The sequence below is a fragment of the Orbicella faveolata genome, unplaced genomic scaffold (genome assembly GCF_042242905.1).
Source record: "Orbicella faveolata isolate gen_17 unplaced genomic scaffold, um_ofav_v1 contig_2, whole genome shotgun sequence".
NCBI classification, from domain to species: Eukaryota; Metazoa; Cnidaria; class Anthozoa; order Scleractinia; family Merulinidae; genus Orbicella; species Orbicella faveolata.
In genome coordinates this window covers 14638300-14652823 of record NW_028301547.1, presented here as the reverse complement: position 1 = coordinate 14652823, position 14524 = coordinate 14638300, and the positions used below count along the sequence as shown (strand labels likewise).

The following is a 14524-nucleotide window of genomic DNA, read 5'->3' as shown; positions in this document are numbered from 1 at the left end:
ATTGGGAATTAACTGAAAGGGGTCTATTACTAGCTATTACTCCTTTGCTTCCTGTTAGCCTTTCTTCAAATCTGCTGGTCAGTATATAAAGCATTGCACACAAGTTAAGTATCGTCGATTTATTCAGGTTTCTTACATGTTGTATCCTAGTTAAAAATTTGACTACGAACCCGAGTTTTCCGTGAGTGAATAACCGAGTTGACTTTCGCTCATAGACAACGAGGGCGAGTAGTGTAGTTGTTTTAGTTGACACTATAAAGGATTACAGCACAAAACCTACAATATTGTGTATGAAATTAAGAATAATTGGCAGTTTCAAGAGCAGCATGCGCGATCGCTGTCTATCAGCGAACAATGAGAGAACCAATCAGATTCACGGATTTCTCATAAAACACAACTGAGTGGCCTCTAGCATAACCCGTTCATATGCGGGCTGACTGCCAATTAAATTTCTTCAATCTAATCCATTTCCAGGAACTCAGGGGTGGATCAACGCAAGGCAATGTAACCCAGTTAGCGGTTTCTGTCAGATTACTCGCCAGCTGTAGATATGGAATAAGGCCCTTAGCTTGGTGGAAAAAAGCCATATTAAGTTCACAAAATGTTTTAGCTTCTTACATAACAATAAAATTGCTGATACCTTTCTGTGACATAAAATATAATACATGTTATTGCTATTTATAATCAATTCTATTATTTCTACGGACGTTTTCCATCTACAGAGGAACAGCATTTACTAATCAGCAATCGGGTGCAGCTGGTCATAAAACATTTGACACTTAATGAGTGAGCCCGAAGAGAACAGTGAATTTTGTTTCCCGAGAATCTATTGAGATTCGAGGGAAACAAAATTCCCTGTTCTCTTCGGGCTCACTCATTGAGTGTTTTGTTACATAGCAAAACAAATGGGTCACTTTATTGTCAAATGACATGCAACAGCGGTCAACATTTCGCGGGTAACAGTGAACTGTTTCCCGTTTGACGTCAGAGTTTTCGCAATGTTGCCCGCTCATGACATTTGGCGGGAAACAGTTTCATTGTTAGATGTCATGTGACCATGAACTAGCCACTGAATGGGCGCGCTGTAGCGGGAAAAACGCCAGCTATATAACAAAACCCTTTAAAGCTACATGTGCGTTATCATTACCCATGTTAAGACACCTGGGTGGTGAGAGGCACAGTGAGCTAGGGTTCAATGTCTTATCTAAGAGTACATCATAATGAACCCAGCCAGGGCTGAAACTCAGATTTTTTGATCTCGAGGTCAATAGACTAACAGTTACTGAAACCACCGTAACATATGCCTCCCATGTTTAGTCTCTGTGTTTAACCGCATGCACACTGAAAAGATAGTGTTCTCCATACTGTTACATGCAGGTCAACTACCAGTAGGCTGGTTTCCTCATGCAGTGTAACGAATAGTGACCGCAATAACAACCAAAGCAATTGGTAGTGCTGAATTTCCGTACATAATACCCTTAGAGAAATAACTATTGCCCTTCCTATTTGAGGAAATACAGTGTTACAAAACAAGCGCAACATGACAAGTTCTAAGTAATAGCTACACGTAGCCAATTCAGGTTTTTCCAACTGTAAGACACAGGTAGCCTGCCTACAGACGTCTACCTCCCTTCACGCAAAAAAAGTGTGAAACGAAGAAAACAGTAGATGTCTACACGCAGGCTTTTCACAGGTAGCAGCAAGTCGTCTTTGATTCTGGTGTTACTGTCAGTTTGGCGTATTACCCATGTCTCTCCTGGGTGCAAAAACAAAGAGTGCAAGTTTGATTGTTTTCAATCGGGTACTGGTGGCGGGGTGGGAGTTGACATGGGTCCTGTAGGCCCTCCTGAGTAATAAGCTCCAGGCGGCACAGAAGTTTGTGAGGAGGCTGCAGCTGCAGCTCCAGTTGCACCCATGCTGTATTAAAGAAGAAGATAGAATTAGTCAATGGTTCATTTTTATCAATTCTACAGGTATGTTCAGTGAACTCGGAAAAGAAAATCCACAACAACATAGGTGAAAGTTAGCCTGTGTAAACAGCCGTCTCTCTTCACTTGCTCAATTTTCCCTCTCACTTGGGAAAGGTCTAAGCTACCACTGGCAAAATTCTTAGGCAAGACATGGCTCTGCAGAGATTCATGTAGTGTCGCTGCTGGTTGTTTTGTGGAAAAAGAGGCAACAGCTAAACACAGCCAATAAACAATAACAGATACTCCGGGGATCTCGATCTGTAAAGCTGTGTTACAGTATATAATTTTTTGGTCAAATCACAGATACATCTCTGAGCAGGAGATGAACTGGGAACACAAAGAGAGATATCTGTAAATTCACACTACAAAATAATTAAATGTAAAGAGACAGGTTCTTAGGACATCTTGGGATTGAACCAAGGGCTGCAAACCAAACACCAAATGACTTGGCTTTATATCAGGTCAGGCTAATAATTGAGAGAAAGAGAATAGAGGGCGTGGGGGAAGGGGGCTAAGGAGGGGCTTTCTGGTTAACAATGAAATGAGGCACAATGCTCTGTAGAGGATTTGGGAGGAGGGCTGTCCCATAACCAAGTAGACTGTTCTGACTGTGCTGGTCAGAATCCCCACAACATCCTCATTAATTTCAATTTAAAAAATAATTAATTAATTTAAATCAAACTTAATGAGGATGCCATTAGGGACTTTAACAGACTTCCCTCTCAATGTCAAATAGATCGAGCTAGGTAAAGTACATATACAACTAACAGAGTTCCCACTAGTCTTGATAAATAAAGGTCCTTGGGACCCCCAGTTCCAAAGAGTCGAGGGTTCTTTTTGCTTTTCAGGGGTCTTTTGCCTATTTACTAAAAGTTTCGGAACTTTCTTCCTGTGTCCCAAGAACGTACTTTATGGCCTTATGCGTCTACTGGCGCCTCGAGAACTGATGATCATGAAGAACGTACTTTGCCAGAAAACTGTGCATCCGTTTCATTTCATTTCATTCCATTTTTTGTACGTATAAGACACACACCTGTGAATTAATGGGATCTCTGCAACTAGCTGGCAACCCAGGATCTCAAAGGGAATTATTATATGAACTTCCCAACAATGGCGAATTACCTTTTGGCTTTCAGCTGAATAACCAGTGTAACAGCCTTCTCCTTTGCAAATTTTTGTCCTGATTTATCTATTTCGAAGTTTTTGTGAACATTTTCTTCAGTTCCATGAAGCAGTGCGAAACCCTCCTTTATCAAGATATAACAACAACAACAACAACAGGAACATGTTCAGTGTCAAGATCATAATTGTTAAAACAATTAAACAGTGAGCCTGAGATTATCAGCTGATACATGCAATTGGCAACTCTAATTTAACTTTAACTTTGCAAACCTACAAGCTATTAAGGTTGAAACCATTCCCAAGTACTGGTCAGATTCTGGTCCTACTGTTTGGTCAGTGAGTTATGCTAAAACATATTACATTAATTGCAAGGGGGTGTTATTATGGAGTTACAGTGTAGTTTGATAAGTAAACATAATTAACCTGTTTGATCATACTTATAATAAGCAAAATTAGGCGCCACACCAATTAACTGTCTGACTGCAGAAAGACTCTTACTGGTAGCTTGCAAGCCAAATGAGGGTTCATAACCTGGCCAACATATTGCCATTCTTAACATCACAGCACACCAAAATTAACATAATTGGAAAAGAACTCTATATAATTAATCAAAATTCTGCAGTCAAGTATGCATGTAAAGAGCAAGTTTGAGCTACAGGTACCTCGCCATGATATTCTGAAATATCATCCTCTGCATCCTCTGGGCCACTGCGAAAAGCACGGGTCCCTAACAATAAAAACACACTGGTTATCATGAATTAAACATTAAAATATTTGCTACTCCAGGAATAATAATATCATATTAATTATCTTTCAACCTGTATACTTTGGGCACCAAACAGGCAGAGCCACAGGTTTGTATAATTACTAAAGGTACAGTATTTGTATCACAGAGGTAGAGATTACATACAAATTCTGGTTTTTCCCAGACCAAGCAAGCTGTGCATAAATTATTCTTGTGTTCATGTTATAGAGGTGTTAATATTATAAGAAGAGCTTTACATACAATAAAAGTCAACAACCATTTTAACAACACATACATGAAGTCCAGTTACTGCAGTGTGTCATTCTTGATTTTAATTACCTTTTGGAAACCCTCGCAAAGCTGATGGAGAACTACTGAAATCATCAGAGACTCGAAATCCTCTAAACCCTCTCAGGTTAGAGCCTCTAAACCTAAAGTCACAACAATCAGTCAATTCTCAAGAAATGCCTATCACACTGGAAACTCATCCACTCAAACATTTTGAAATAATTTGTTTTCCATCGTCTATACATTTGCAGCACTTGAATCCCTTTAAAGGATAGAGAAGGAATTCCCGGAAAATAACATAAAAATAACAACACACAAAGGATTGGTTCGTGTATGAAGTTATTGCCTAACAATAACTATAAAATTGCTTGTAAGCAATACAAGCCATTATTAAATGGCTAGCTCCGTGAGCGGGCAAGATGAAGCTATCTTGCCCGCTCGGGACTACCTGCTGTGTCCCGCAAGAAAAATTTTCCCAAAAGCCATATAATAAATCCTTTATTGACCAAGCTTGTTCGGCCAAGATGGCTGGATATTGGCCTCGTTCTTTTTTTGCGTGTTTATGGACCTCGACTCCGTCTCGGTCCATAAACACGCAACAAAAGAACTTGGCCAATATCCAGCCATTTTGACCTCACACTTGGTCAATAACCCATATATACAAACTTTTTTGAGTGTTCTAATAAATATAGCCTTTAAATTCACATTGATTCTCTAGCATTGTCAGAATAATTTGTTTAAAAAATTACCCCTACATGCATCAAGCTGCTTACCCATCAAAAGTACCGCCACTGAACCCTCGTGAAGTACTCCTTTTTGCCTGTGAAACTATGATCTCTGATTTGTTCTTAAAACCCAGGTCAAACAATTTCTTGCCGCCCTGCCCACTAATCTCCTGATCACCAAATCTCAATGTGGCACTGGTATCACAAATGTCTCTTTCCTCCAGCTTTTCTTTCAGGTCCTCAACTGTTGCAGACCAATTAATTTCAACTTTTTTCCTTTCACCTCCTCCGTTGGGCAAAATGATGACATTGATGCATCTGTCACTGTCGACCTTCAACACAGGGGCCTGCTTTGATTTTAGAAGCATCTGGGTAAGGGACTCAGAGTCCACATCAGTATCTTGTCCCTTGAGCCTGAGAATCTGTTGATCCGCTGGAATTCTGATCTCCTTTGCGATGTAATCATTTACAGCTTTCACAGAAACATTACGAGGATCCACCATCATGATAATTGGGTCTCTTCCTGACGTTTCAATCATCAGCTCCTCCTTAGCATTAAGTACCCCAATGACCTCATTTTCATTCAAGGCATAGGAGCTTAGGAAACAAAACAAATGTTATGCTTGTTTAAAAATATTAACCAAACAATGCAAAAAAGTTCAAAGACCTTAAGATAAACCTCACTAGAAGACCTCAGTTCTTCATCATTCAATATTGTTTTGATTTCTATGATGGCAAGGGTGAGGTAGCCAAAGAGTGACTGTCAGCCAGACTTGCTACAGGTGCTACATACAATAATAATATACTTTAATGTACTTTTGATATGCCTGGGCAGTAGGAAAATATTTATCTCAACATATAAAGGCAACCACACAAAAATAATAATGTTCTTCAGTTATTAAAATAATCCCAACTAGAGAGAGTTCCTACAGCTAAACATGCTTCTTTTGGACAAAACTGAACTTGGCTGCAAAATGTGAAGGTTATAACTACATGATTGCTTTAAACACTGTTCGCATGTACACGTATACCTTCATAATTTTGCAATCATTTTTTGTGTGTGGTGATTACCTGATGGTTTTTCCTTCCTGAAGAACTTCACCACCCTTCAACAAATATGAAATATCAGAATCCCACTTCTTGCGTATCTCTTGTTTCAAGTCGCCAATAGTTGTGGTCTTTGTTTCAATTATTGATATTTCAGACAGCTTGTCTCCCCTTACGTGCTTTGCATGCACTTTCAATATTTTGACCTCAGGCTTGAATTCCAGTTCAATTCTACCATTCAAGTCAGGCTGGTCACCGTAGATGTCCACAGAAGGCTTTAGTTTTCTCACATCTAAGACACTGAAAAATTTCAGCCTACCCGGAGCCCAAGAAGAGCCCTCTATAACCAAAGGTGTAGATAATGACTGCTTAGCTTCCACGACCCAAACCCCAAGCCACATTCCACCAAATGTTATATCCACCTCAGCAGCTACAACATTAAGAGCAGAAACTGAGCATGTACAACTGAACATGTTACATATTTAAATCTATCATAATTTATGACTAATATTACATGTACTTCATTTTGATTGACTGAATCTGTGCAAGCCAATTCATTGTTAATTTCTAATACTGAGCTTGAATTTGTAATTTTCTCAGTTATGGAATAAATGAGTCATTATCCTGTAAAGGGGCCCTTGAACAATTAAGGATTAACATTCCGTGATACTTGAAATTTCTATCAAATTGCTCTCGCCTAAAGACTCATGAAATTTTGCAGGGAATTTTCATATCTCAGTCTTGAAGTGTAAATCCCTAATTGTACTCACATTCATACAATTACCTATACTAACTACAAGTAGCAGGCAGACAAAGACTGAGTGAACCCTGTCCACTTAAATATTTTAAGGTATTCTTGCCTCCTGCAAGTGCAGAATGATGCTGTTCACATTAAAATATTCTTATCACGATCACTGATAAGTATGCATATCTTTCAAAAGGTTTTACTCACCATAGTTATTGTTGTTTGCTATTAGAATACAAAACTGAGTTCCACTCTCCATCACAACCACACCCTTTTCACTGGTGCTTTCACAAAGATGCCCATCAGTAATCACCACAGAATAACCAGCTTTGCTATAGCAATTTGACCTCAAAGGTGAGTCAGCCGCAGTGGCGTAAGCGCTTGACCCTTGAGCATCACTAACACCTGCCTGCAAAGCTAAAAGTTTTTTCAAAAGCTCCACTTGATTATCAGGCTGTTGTAATGCAGAGGACTCAAAGTTCAGACCAAGTGCTGAGGCAAGTTGCAGCAGTTCAGAGTGAGAAAAGTTGGCAGGCATAACATAGTCACTTTGGCCAGACGCTTTCTGACTACAAGGCTTTGAAGAGAAAACACCTGGAGGATGATGACATCCAAGGGGCCCCTCACTGGCAGTGGCACTTGCACCCTGTCCTTGGCCATCCATGGTAGACTCTCCCTCAATCAAGTCTGGAAAAGAATAGTTACCAGCACCAGCATGCCCACTGTAACCATGTGCGTTGTGACCAAGTGGTATAGAGAAGATACCTGGAGGATGATAACACCCAAGGGGTCCCTTACCAGCAGTGGCACTTGCACCCTGTCCTTGGCCATCCATCGGTGTCTTTGGTTTTTCAGATTCAGGGCTCTCATTCTCATGAGAACTATACAACTCATCAGACTCATTTCCATCACCAAAGGAAATTTCTCCTGTAGGAGTCGATGGACCTGAATACCCGTCTTCTGTTGGCTCTTTAGAGCCTGTCATTTCAGGATGAGGTGACTCAACAAATAATGTGCCATGTGGGTTTGTTTCTGAAACTTGATACAAACGAAAAATCATTAGTTCCATGTGTATCATTCATAAATCCTGGTGACTTCAATATGGCCTTATTATACAGTCTTAGACAGGTGGAAGCAGCATGGCTGAGTTACTTGAGGATTGGGTGTGTCCAGCAGTCCAAGCTCCTAGTCAAGGAAATGGGCTATATAAATTACTTATGTACTGTGGAATATATGCCACAAATTTAAAGATCCAGTTTTAATGTAATGTATCAAAAAACGAAAGACTGTGTTTGATCACATTTCAAAATTCCAAGAGGAGGGTTGAAAATATGACGTGTACCGCAGTATTTTTGAAGAACTTTGAGCTGTTTGGAAATGTGGTGAAACCACAAAAATCTATGCTAATTAAGATCAAGACTTCCTTTCTCTAGTTGGTTAGCAGATTCAAAAGACATTTTAACAGGAAGCCAAGGCAGGAGCAACAGAGCAGAAGAGTGGAACTCACCCCTATAACTACGGATATGCAAGGTAACTAAAAGTAACTAAAATCAGCACAGTATGCATGATTTTACGTGTGTGTAAACTTCAATCTTTAGTTGCACTGCCACATCTTTCATTTAATAAACTGATATTGTGACAGCTATTACTGACAGAATCCCAAGCACTGAACTGTCTCATATTTTGCAATTTAATTCACTACAGTTGTGATGCAACATAATATGCAATCGCTTCGGCATCCGCTCATCGTGATATTTCAATTTGGTCTGTATCCATCACCTGTACCGGCCTTAACTGTACTTATAATATTTGATTTGTTGTTGATGTTTTAGTCTTATATACAAAATAAACTGGGAGGTGCAGTTCTTGATTGTGTAGTTCAGGTTTGAACCCTGGCCAGGGTTATCTTGGGCAAGACACTTTATTATTATAGTGAAAGTTTCCTGCATCAAGGTGAATACTGTAAATGAGTACTGGTGAGTTTAATGCTGTGGGAACCAGCATCCCAATATCCAGAACTCCTAGTCACTTCATGCTATGCAGTAACTGGGATAAGTTCAGACTGGCGCAGACTTTACTTTTACCTTTACAAGATAAACTACTTTTAATTCCTTTAAATTACTCTGTAACTTATAAGTCAAGAGTAAAGTTTACTGATTAACAAGGCTGCATTACTAACAATAAGAAGTCCATACCTTCATCAGCTTGCTCTGTGGCCATTTGTTTGCCAGCTGCTGAAGGGTCCGCAGTTTTAGCTTTCTTGAAAAGAGGCTCTTTTGGTCGTGCCCCAGGACCATGTGGATGTTGTGGACCCTGGTGTTTGGCTGAAACAAAACAAGTTCAAAACATTCAAGTAATAAGCCAAAAGAAATAGATCCACTCCTCAGCTGTATCTACATGTTACATGAAGGACACTGGCAAAGAATGACATTTGCAACATAGTATTTCTTTTCTAAAATTAATTAAAAGTGAATCTATCACATTTGTACACAAAGTGAATACTTATTAGCATTTTGTTAACATTAAAGACAAAAACAGCAAAGTTGCATTAGATACCGGTAATGTCAGTTCCTACATGTGCAATGTAATTTTGTAAAGGAGAAGATTCTGCTTGAGCTCAGGAATATTGGTGCAGTTGTGTCTACTAACTATAATTCATAACAGTACTACATGTACACTGTACTATTTAACAATGGATGTGCAATTGCCCTCTTACATCATAAAATATGTTATTAATAACTGTTTCAGTACCTTTGCCACTTGTAGGTTTGATTTCACCCTTCTTGGAATCTGCCATAATTCCTTTATCCTTTTCCTCACCATCAGTCACAGCGTCATCTCCCAGCTGAGGTGAGCTTGTAGCACCTGTGGTTGCTTCTGTCATACTGTGTTTGATTTGGTCTTTCGCTTTGTTTAAATCCTCCAGCTCATTACAATCAGGGACTGTATCCTCAACAGGCTCCTTTTCATTTGTTGTAGAGAGCTTTTCCACACTGGCCAGTGCATGCTCTGTAGTCTTGGATTCTAGCTGATGATCTTCTGCCTCCACAGCACTCTCACTACTGTTTGGTTGAGCAGTGTCCTCAACTGGTATCTCCATGCTCTCAGCATTGTCCATATGTGAAGTTGGTTTAACTTCCTCTTCCTCATCACCATCACCATTCCGCATTTCAACAGGATGTTGTGACTGTATGGGCCATTCCTCCTTCCTTAATGGAAGATCATTTCCTTTCTTCATTTCCTTGTTGTCTTTTCTTAGCTCTGTCACTGCACTGTCACTTATTCCAAATATATCTGAGATTTCCTCCAGTTGTACTTTATCTTCATTTTCTAAGCTTGTCAGCTTTAGTTTCTCTTGCACTGTGAAGGAAAAAAATGTATCTTTCATTTGAACATCAATCGCTATCAACTAAAAAGTAACCAGGACTTTAAAGCTACAGTATTAATATGTTTACACTAACATGTATTCCCTGAAAGAGAAATATGGCACTTTCTTTCAGTCTTTTGGTTTCTATTAATGATAATTTTTCATGATGTGCATAGTAAATTAATTAACTGAAGGAAACACATGATTGTATGTTTCAAATCAACTTTGATCCACACACAGACTTAAATTGTGTTGTGCATGTATCTACTTGTAATTGTCAGATCATCTTTAAAGGTAACCAACCTTTTCTTATTTTAGACCATGAATAAAAATACTTTAGTTAATAACCACATAAACACAAGTGTGTATATAGGTTGGTGCATTGCTTCACCTGACAGGAAAACAAAGTAAAGTTTATTTTATCTGGAAAGTAAAAGTTATTGTTAATAGAAGTCATTAGTCGCAATTAATTTGGCCTGTCATGTTAACTGAAGTCAATGAGGCATTTCTTATTCAACAGGTACTTGGAAATATATGTTTGAAAACGTTTTTGTTTCTTGACAGGAAATAACTAAAAGATGCCACAGGATCCTACCTAAATAGTAACTTTGAGCTTCAATCATGATGAGTGACAAAAGACTGGAACTGCACAATGAACACTACAAGGTATTGATGGTGAGTGGATTTTTTTTATGACAAAAGTTGTGTATGAGGCCTTTAGTTTCAGTTGTACATATTTTAAGAAAAATAGCAGTTACTGTATGTGAAGATCTGTCTGATGGCAGATTATCCAATGCTTACTATGATTAAACTACATCTGCTCTCCATTTTACTTGTAATTTTTTTTGGATACTATTCCCAATTATTTTCCTCTTTACAGCTGTACATGTACGTGTTCTGTCAGAACCTCAGTCGGTAAGGAAATAAAGTCAAAGCAGGGTGTGGAAGGGGTACAGATATAATTGGTGGACAGGCATGTCTGTAGACAGTATCAATAGCCCACTTCAAAAGAGAGCGATCACCTTGTCTGAGAATATCAGCATGAGTGCTTATGGTATTATTCTGGGGGAAAGATTTTCACGGAAGTGAATGCTAGGAGGAATGCTGATGTCAGTGGTGATTTCCAGGTTACTTAAAAGTCAAAGATGATAATGAATTGAAAGTTTCTCTAGCAAACTACTAAAAGCAACATGTACTATTGCACTGTAACATTGCAAGGTAGCACTGAAAAGAACATCCACTTTGATTGAAATCGATGCTGCATAAAGCCCTCTGTTCCACTGTTCTTTGTTTCTTTTCCCAAAAACATCCCATAAGCACTTGCAATGATACCTTCAATCAAGACTACATTACTTTTTGAAGTGAGATTATATCAAACTCACAATAAAATATAGGAGCTACATGTAGCCTCTTTAAGATAATGCATAATTTGATAACATTAACCTCTCTACAATCATAACTGTTTATTGCTGGGAACACACCATGAATTCTTTTGAAAGCTACTTTGATAAACACAAAGTGATACAATATTGCAGTGTAATAAGACAAAGATCTGTTTCAGATTCACTTACATTCAGGTGTGTTCTGTCCACTTCGAGGGAACAGTTTCAATTTTCCTGCTGCCTCTGTAATGCCATCACAAACTGCATCATATTCTAACAAATGAAAACAATGAATATTAATTATTAATAAATATCTATTTAAAGATTGAAGAGCTTTAACAGTACTTCAGAATTTAACAGACTTCACCTCATCCTAGGTTCTCTGAATCATGAGAATTAAGTGGTGATTCATACTGCATTTTCTCAATTTAACACCCCTGGTGTTTATTTTAACCTTGGCTTCAAGGAACAGGGCTCAAATTCCAGCTTGCCCTTGGGACAAGTCACTTTCAGATTCTTTCAAGCCCTATGGATCCAGCATTTATTTGAATTGTGCAGTTGATTTGATAGTCTGCATACAAGCCAAGTGGCCCATCAGGCCGGAGCTTATCCTGGTTTCTGAAGCATGAAGCGACTGGGAGTATTTCTGCTCCCCCTGGATGGGATGCACTCCATCACAGGGTTACCCCCAGCATTAAGGTCACCGGTACCTACACCTGGGTGGAAAGAGGCACTGTGAGAGTAAAGTGTCTTGCCCAAGAACACAACACAATGTCCATGGCCAGGACTCGAACCCAGACCGCTTGATCCAGAGATGAGCGCACTAACCATGAACCCACTGCACCTCCCACAGAGTTGATCCTGGAGTTTATTTGTTTTTATTAGGTATTTTTCAGAGCTAGATATATTATAATTACACCTAAAGTTTACTTTCCTTGATTATAAATTCCTTGAGGTTCTTATTTACAGACCTACCAAGGTCAGACCCAGCATTTATTCAGGACACAAGAGAAAATACTCTATGAAGAAAATACTTCCCATTTTGCCAACTACACATTGGGTGATTCCAGAAAATATCCATACCCTACCATGGGCAGCATGAACATTTTGACCCCCTCCCCCACTACCTTCAGAAATTCCAAAATGCTCTACCCCCGTGCCCTCCAAATTCCATCCTTCCGTCAATCTTTATCTTGCTTCTGCAGTCAGTTCGTGCTTGATTTACAAACTGGAAAAGTTATCTGATCAGTGATTTAATTTCAAGCGAAGCTTTTGCCGTCTTCCCCTTCTGTTTTCCCCCTTCCCTCTCTGCGTTACCCTTCATGCCTTCAGAATTCCAGTCCAAGAAACCCTCCCCCCTCTTTCTCTCTCGTAATTTCAAGATGCTGCCCATGGTATGAGTATAGATACTTTCTGGAGTCACCCATTAGTTCTCAGAAACAGAATAGATAGAATGAAGATAGATGATCCATGAAATTAATAAAAGAAAATTGCTTGTTATTCTTGATTGCAACACTTTATCTATAATGTTTTTATTAATGGTACTAAGGAGACACACATGTGGAAAGGGCAGGTCCATGCATTCTAGTTGTCTTATTCAATGAGGTTTCTCAGGATGAAATGCCCTGTTTTAAGCTATCAAGGTCTCTTTTGGGGTCTGCACACAAGAAATATAAACAGTTCAGTCATACTAGTCAGATGGTTTAGATTGATCAGGCATGGCATCTTTAAAATTTCATCATAGAATTCATAGATAAAAGCATTTGATGACATCTTGGCCATTACTGGTGGAGTATTAGCGTAAGCAGGACACATTTCATTGCAGTACTTTGAAAATTTTGGAATGTTGAGTCTGAGTGAGAAGCATCCTATCAGTGCCTGTTACACACAAGCTGCTAAATACTATACAATAAATGGCAAGAAGACCTAAACTCAGTTGACCATAGCAAAATAATGAGGCCTAGGGATTAGGAAGATATTTACAGATGTACATATACATGAAGAATTCCTATACCAACAAGTGGCACAAACATGTTATAGTTAGGAAATTCACCTATAATATCCTGGCCTCTGTATATTAATAGGTACATGAAATAGCCCGTGAGCAAGTTCCTAGGCAGGTAGACGATAGGGGTGGGAGAGGAAGACAATTTGTTCACAGGCTATTGCTAATCTTAAACCAATAAATTAAGCTTATAAGCTTACAGCAGATCGACGGCATGTAAAACAGAGAATTAATACCCCGTTCACACCAACAAAAGTGATTTAATTAAACAAGGTTAAAAATTAGTTACTCATACTGTACACACCCCCAAAACATATAAACAAGGTAAAAACCTGTTTGATTGTAATATGGTAGCAAGGTGGTTTGAAATTTGTATTCTCAAAATGACTGCAAGGCGTAATCGACAAATCGCAAAAACCTAAACCTGATTTAGTTAAACTAGTTTAGAAAATGTGAATGGGGCATAATAAGTCGAGCAAGAGGGCACAGCTACGATGAGACACAAACCTTTTGGTTCCAAGCTATCTCCCTTCTTGCCTCTGAACAAATTGGCAAAGTATTGCTCTTTTTGTTCTATCTCTTCAACAAGATCTTGACGTCCTATTAAACCAAGAGCTTTCTTTAACACACCAAAATTTGTCGGGGTCAGCAAGCACATCCTTTGGAGTTCCTCGAAGTACTCGCAAACTGCTTTTATTTCCTCGCATTTGGCGTTTGAAACATATCCTTTCAAGAGATACTTAAGTTGTCCAAAGTCATTCGATGACATACGCTGGCTAACTTGTAGCATAAAACCTCTAAATTCAAAGTCATCTGCCATCGATGATTGCTGTCAGCGAACTTGTACGATAGAACGGGGGACAGACAGACGAAGACGTTACTTCCGCTTTAGGTAACTTACTCAAATTTTCATCTCCACTTAAACTGCGAGGATCGCTGAAACTTCTCCTACAGTTAGAACGAAGTTTAACGATGGTTTGTGCTTGAAATAACTGAACGCAAAGGTCACACTAAATGCAACACGACTGATCAAACCTTCCACAACATTTTCCCTTGAACCCGTGTACAAGCGTCAGCTAATAACCCGGGGTATTTCCCAGCCTCGTTTGCAAGCAGTGACGTCCGCTA

At 39.1% G+C, this 14524-nt stretch overlaps 1 protein-coding gene across 2 annotated transcripts; it reads right to left on the bottom strand.

Moving 5' to 3' along the window:
- Positions 1–104: 104 nt before the first annotated feature.
- On the bottom strand, positions 105–14492 carry LOC110062962 (uncharacterized). 2 transcript variants are annotated; one of them, XM_089289791.1, is made up of 11 exons: positions 13904–14492; positions 11581–11664; positions 9394–10002; positions 8838–8966; positions 6850–7680; positions 5922–6327; positions 4899–5447; positions 4177–4268; positions 3755–3819; positions 3093–3217; positions 105–1917 (listed from the first exon to the last, which is right to left on the bottom strand). In XM_089289791.1, exons 1-11 carry the CDS (start codon positions 14214–14216, stop codon positions 1794–1796), a joined length of 3327 nt encoding a protein of 1108 aa, XP_089145917.1. In that variant the 5' UTR covers positions 14217–14492; the 3' UTR covers positions 105–1793. The 2 variants fall into 2 exon arrangements, with proteins under 2 accessions (XP_089145917.1, XP_089145918.1); XM_089289792.1 differs by lacking the exons at positions 11581–11664; positions 13904–14492 and adding an exon at positions 10605–11191.
- Positions 14493–14524: the final 32 nt, after the last annotated feature.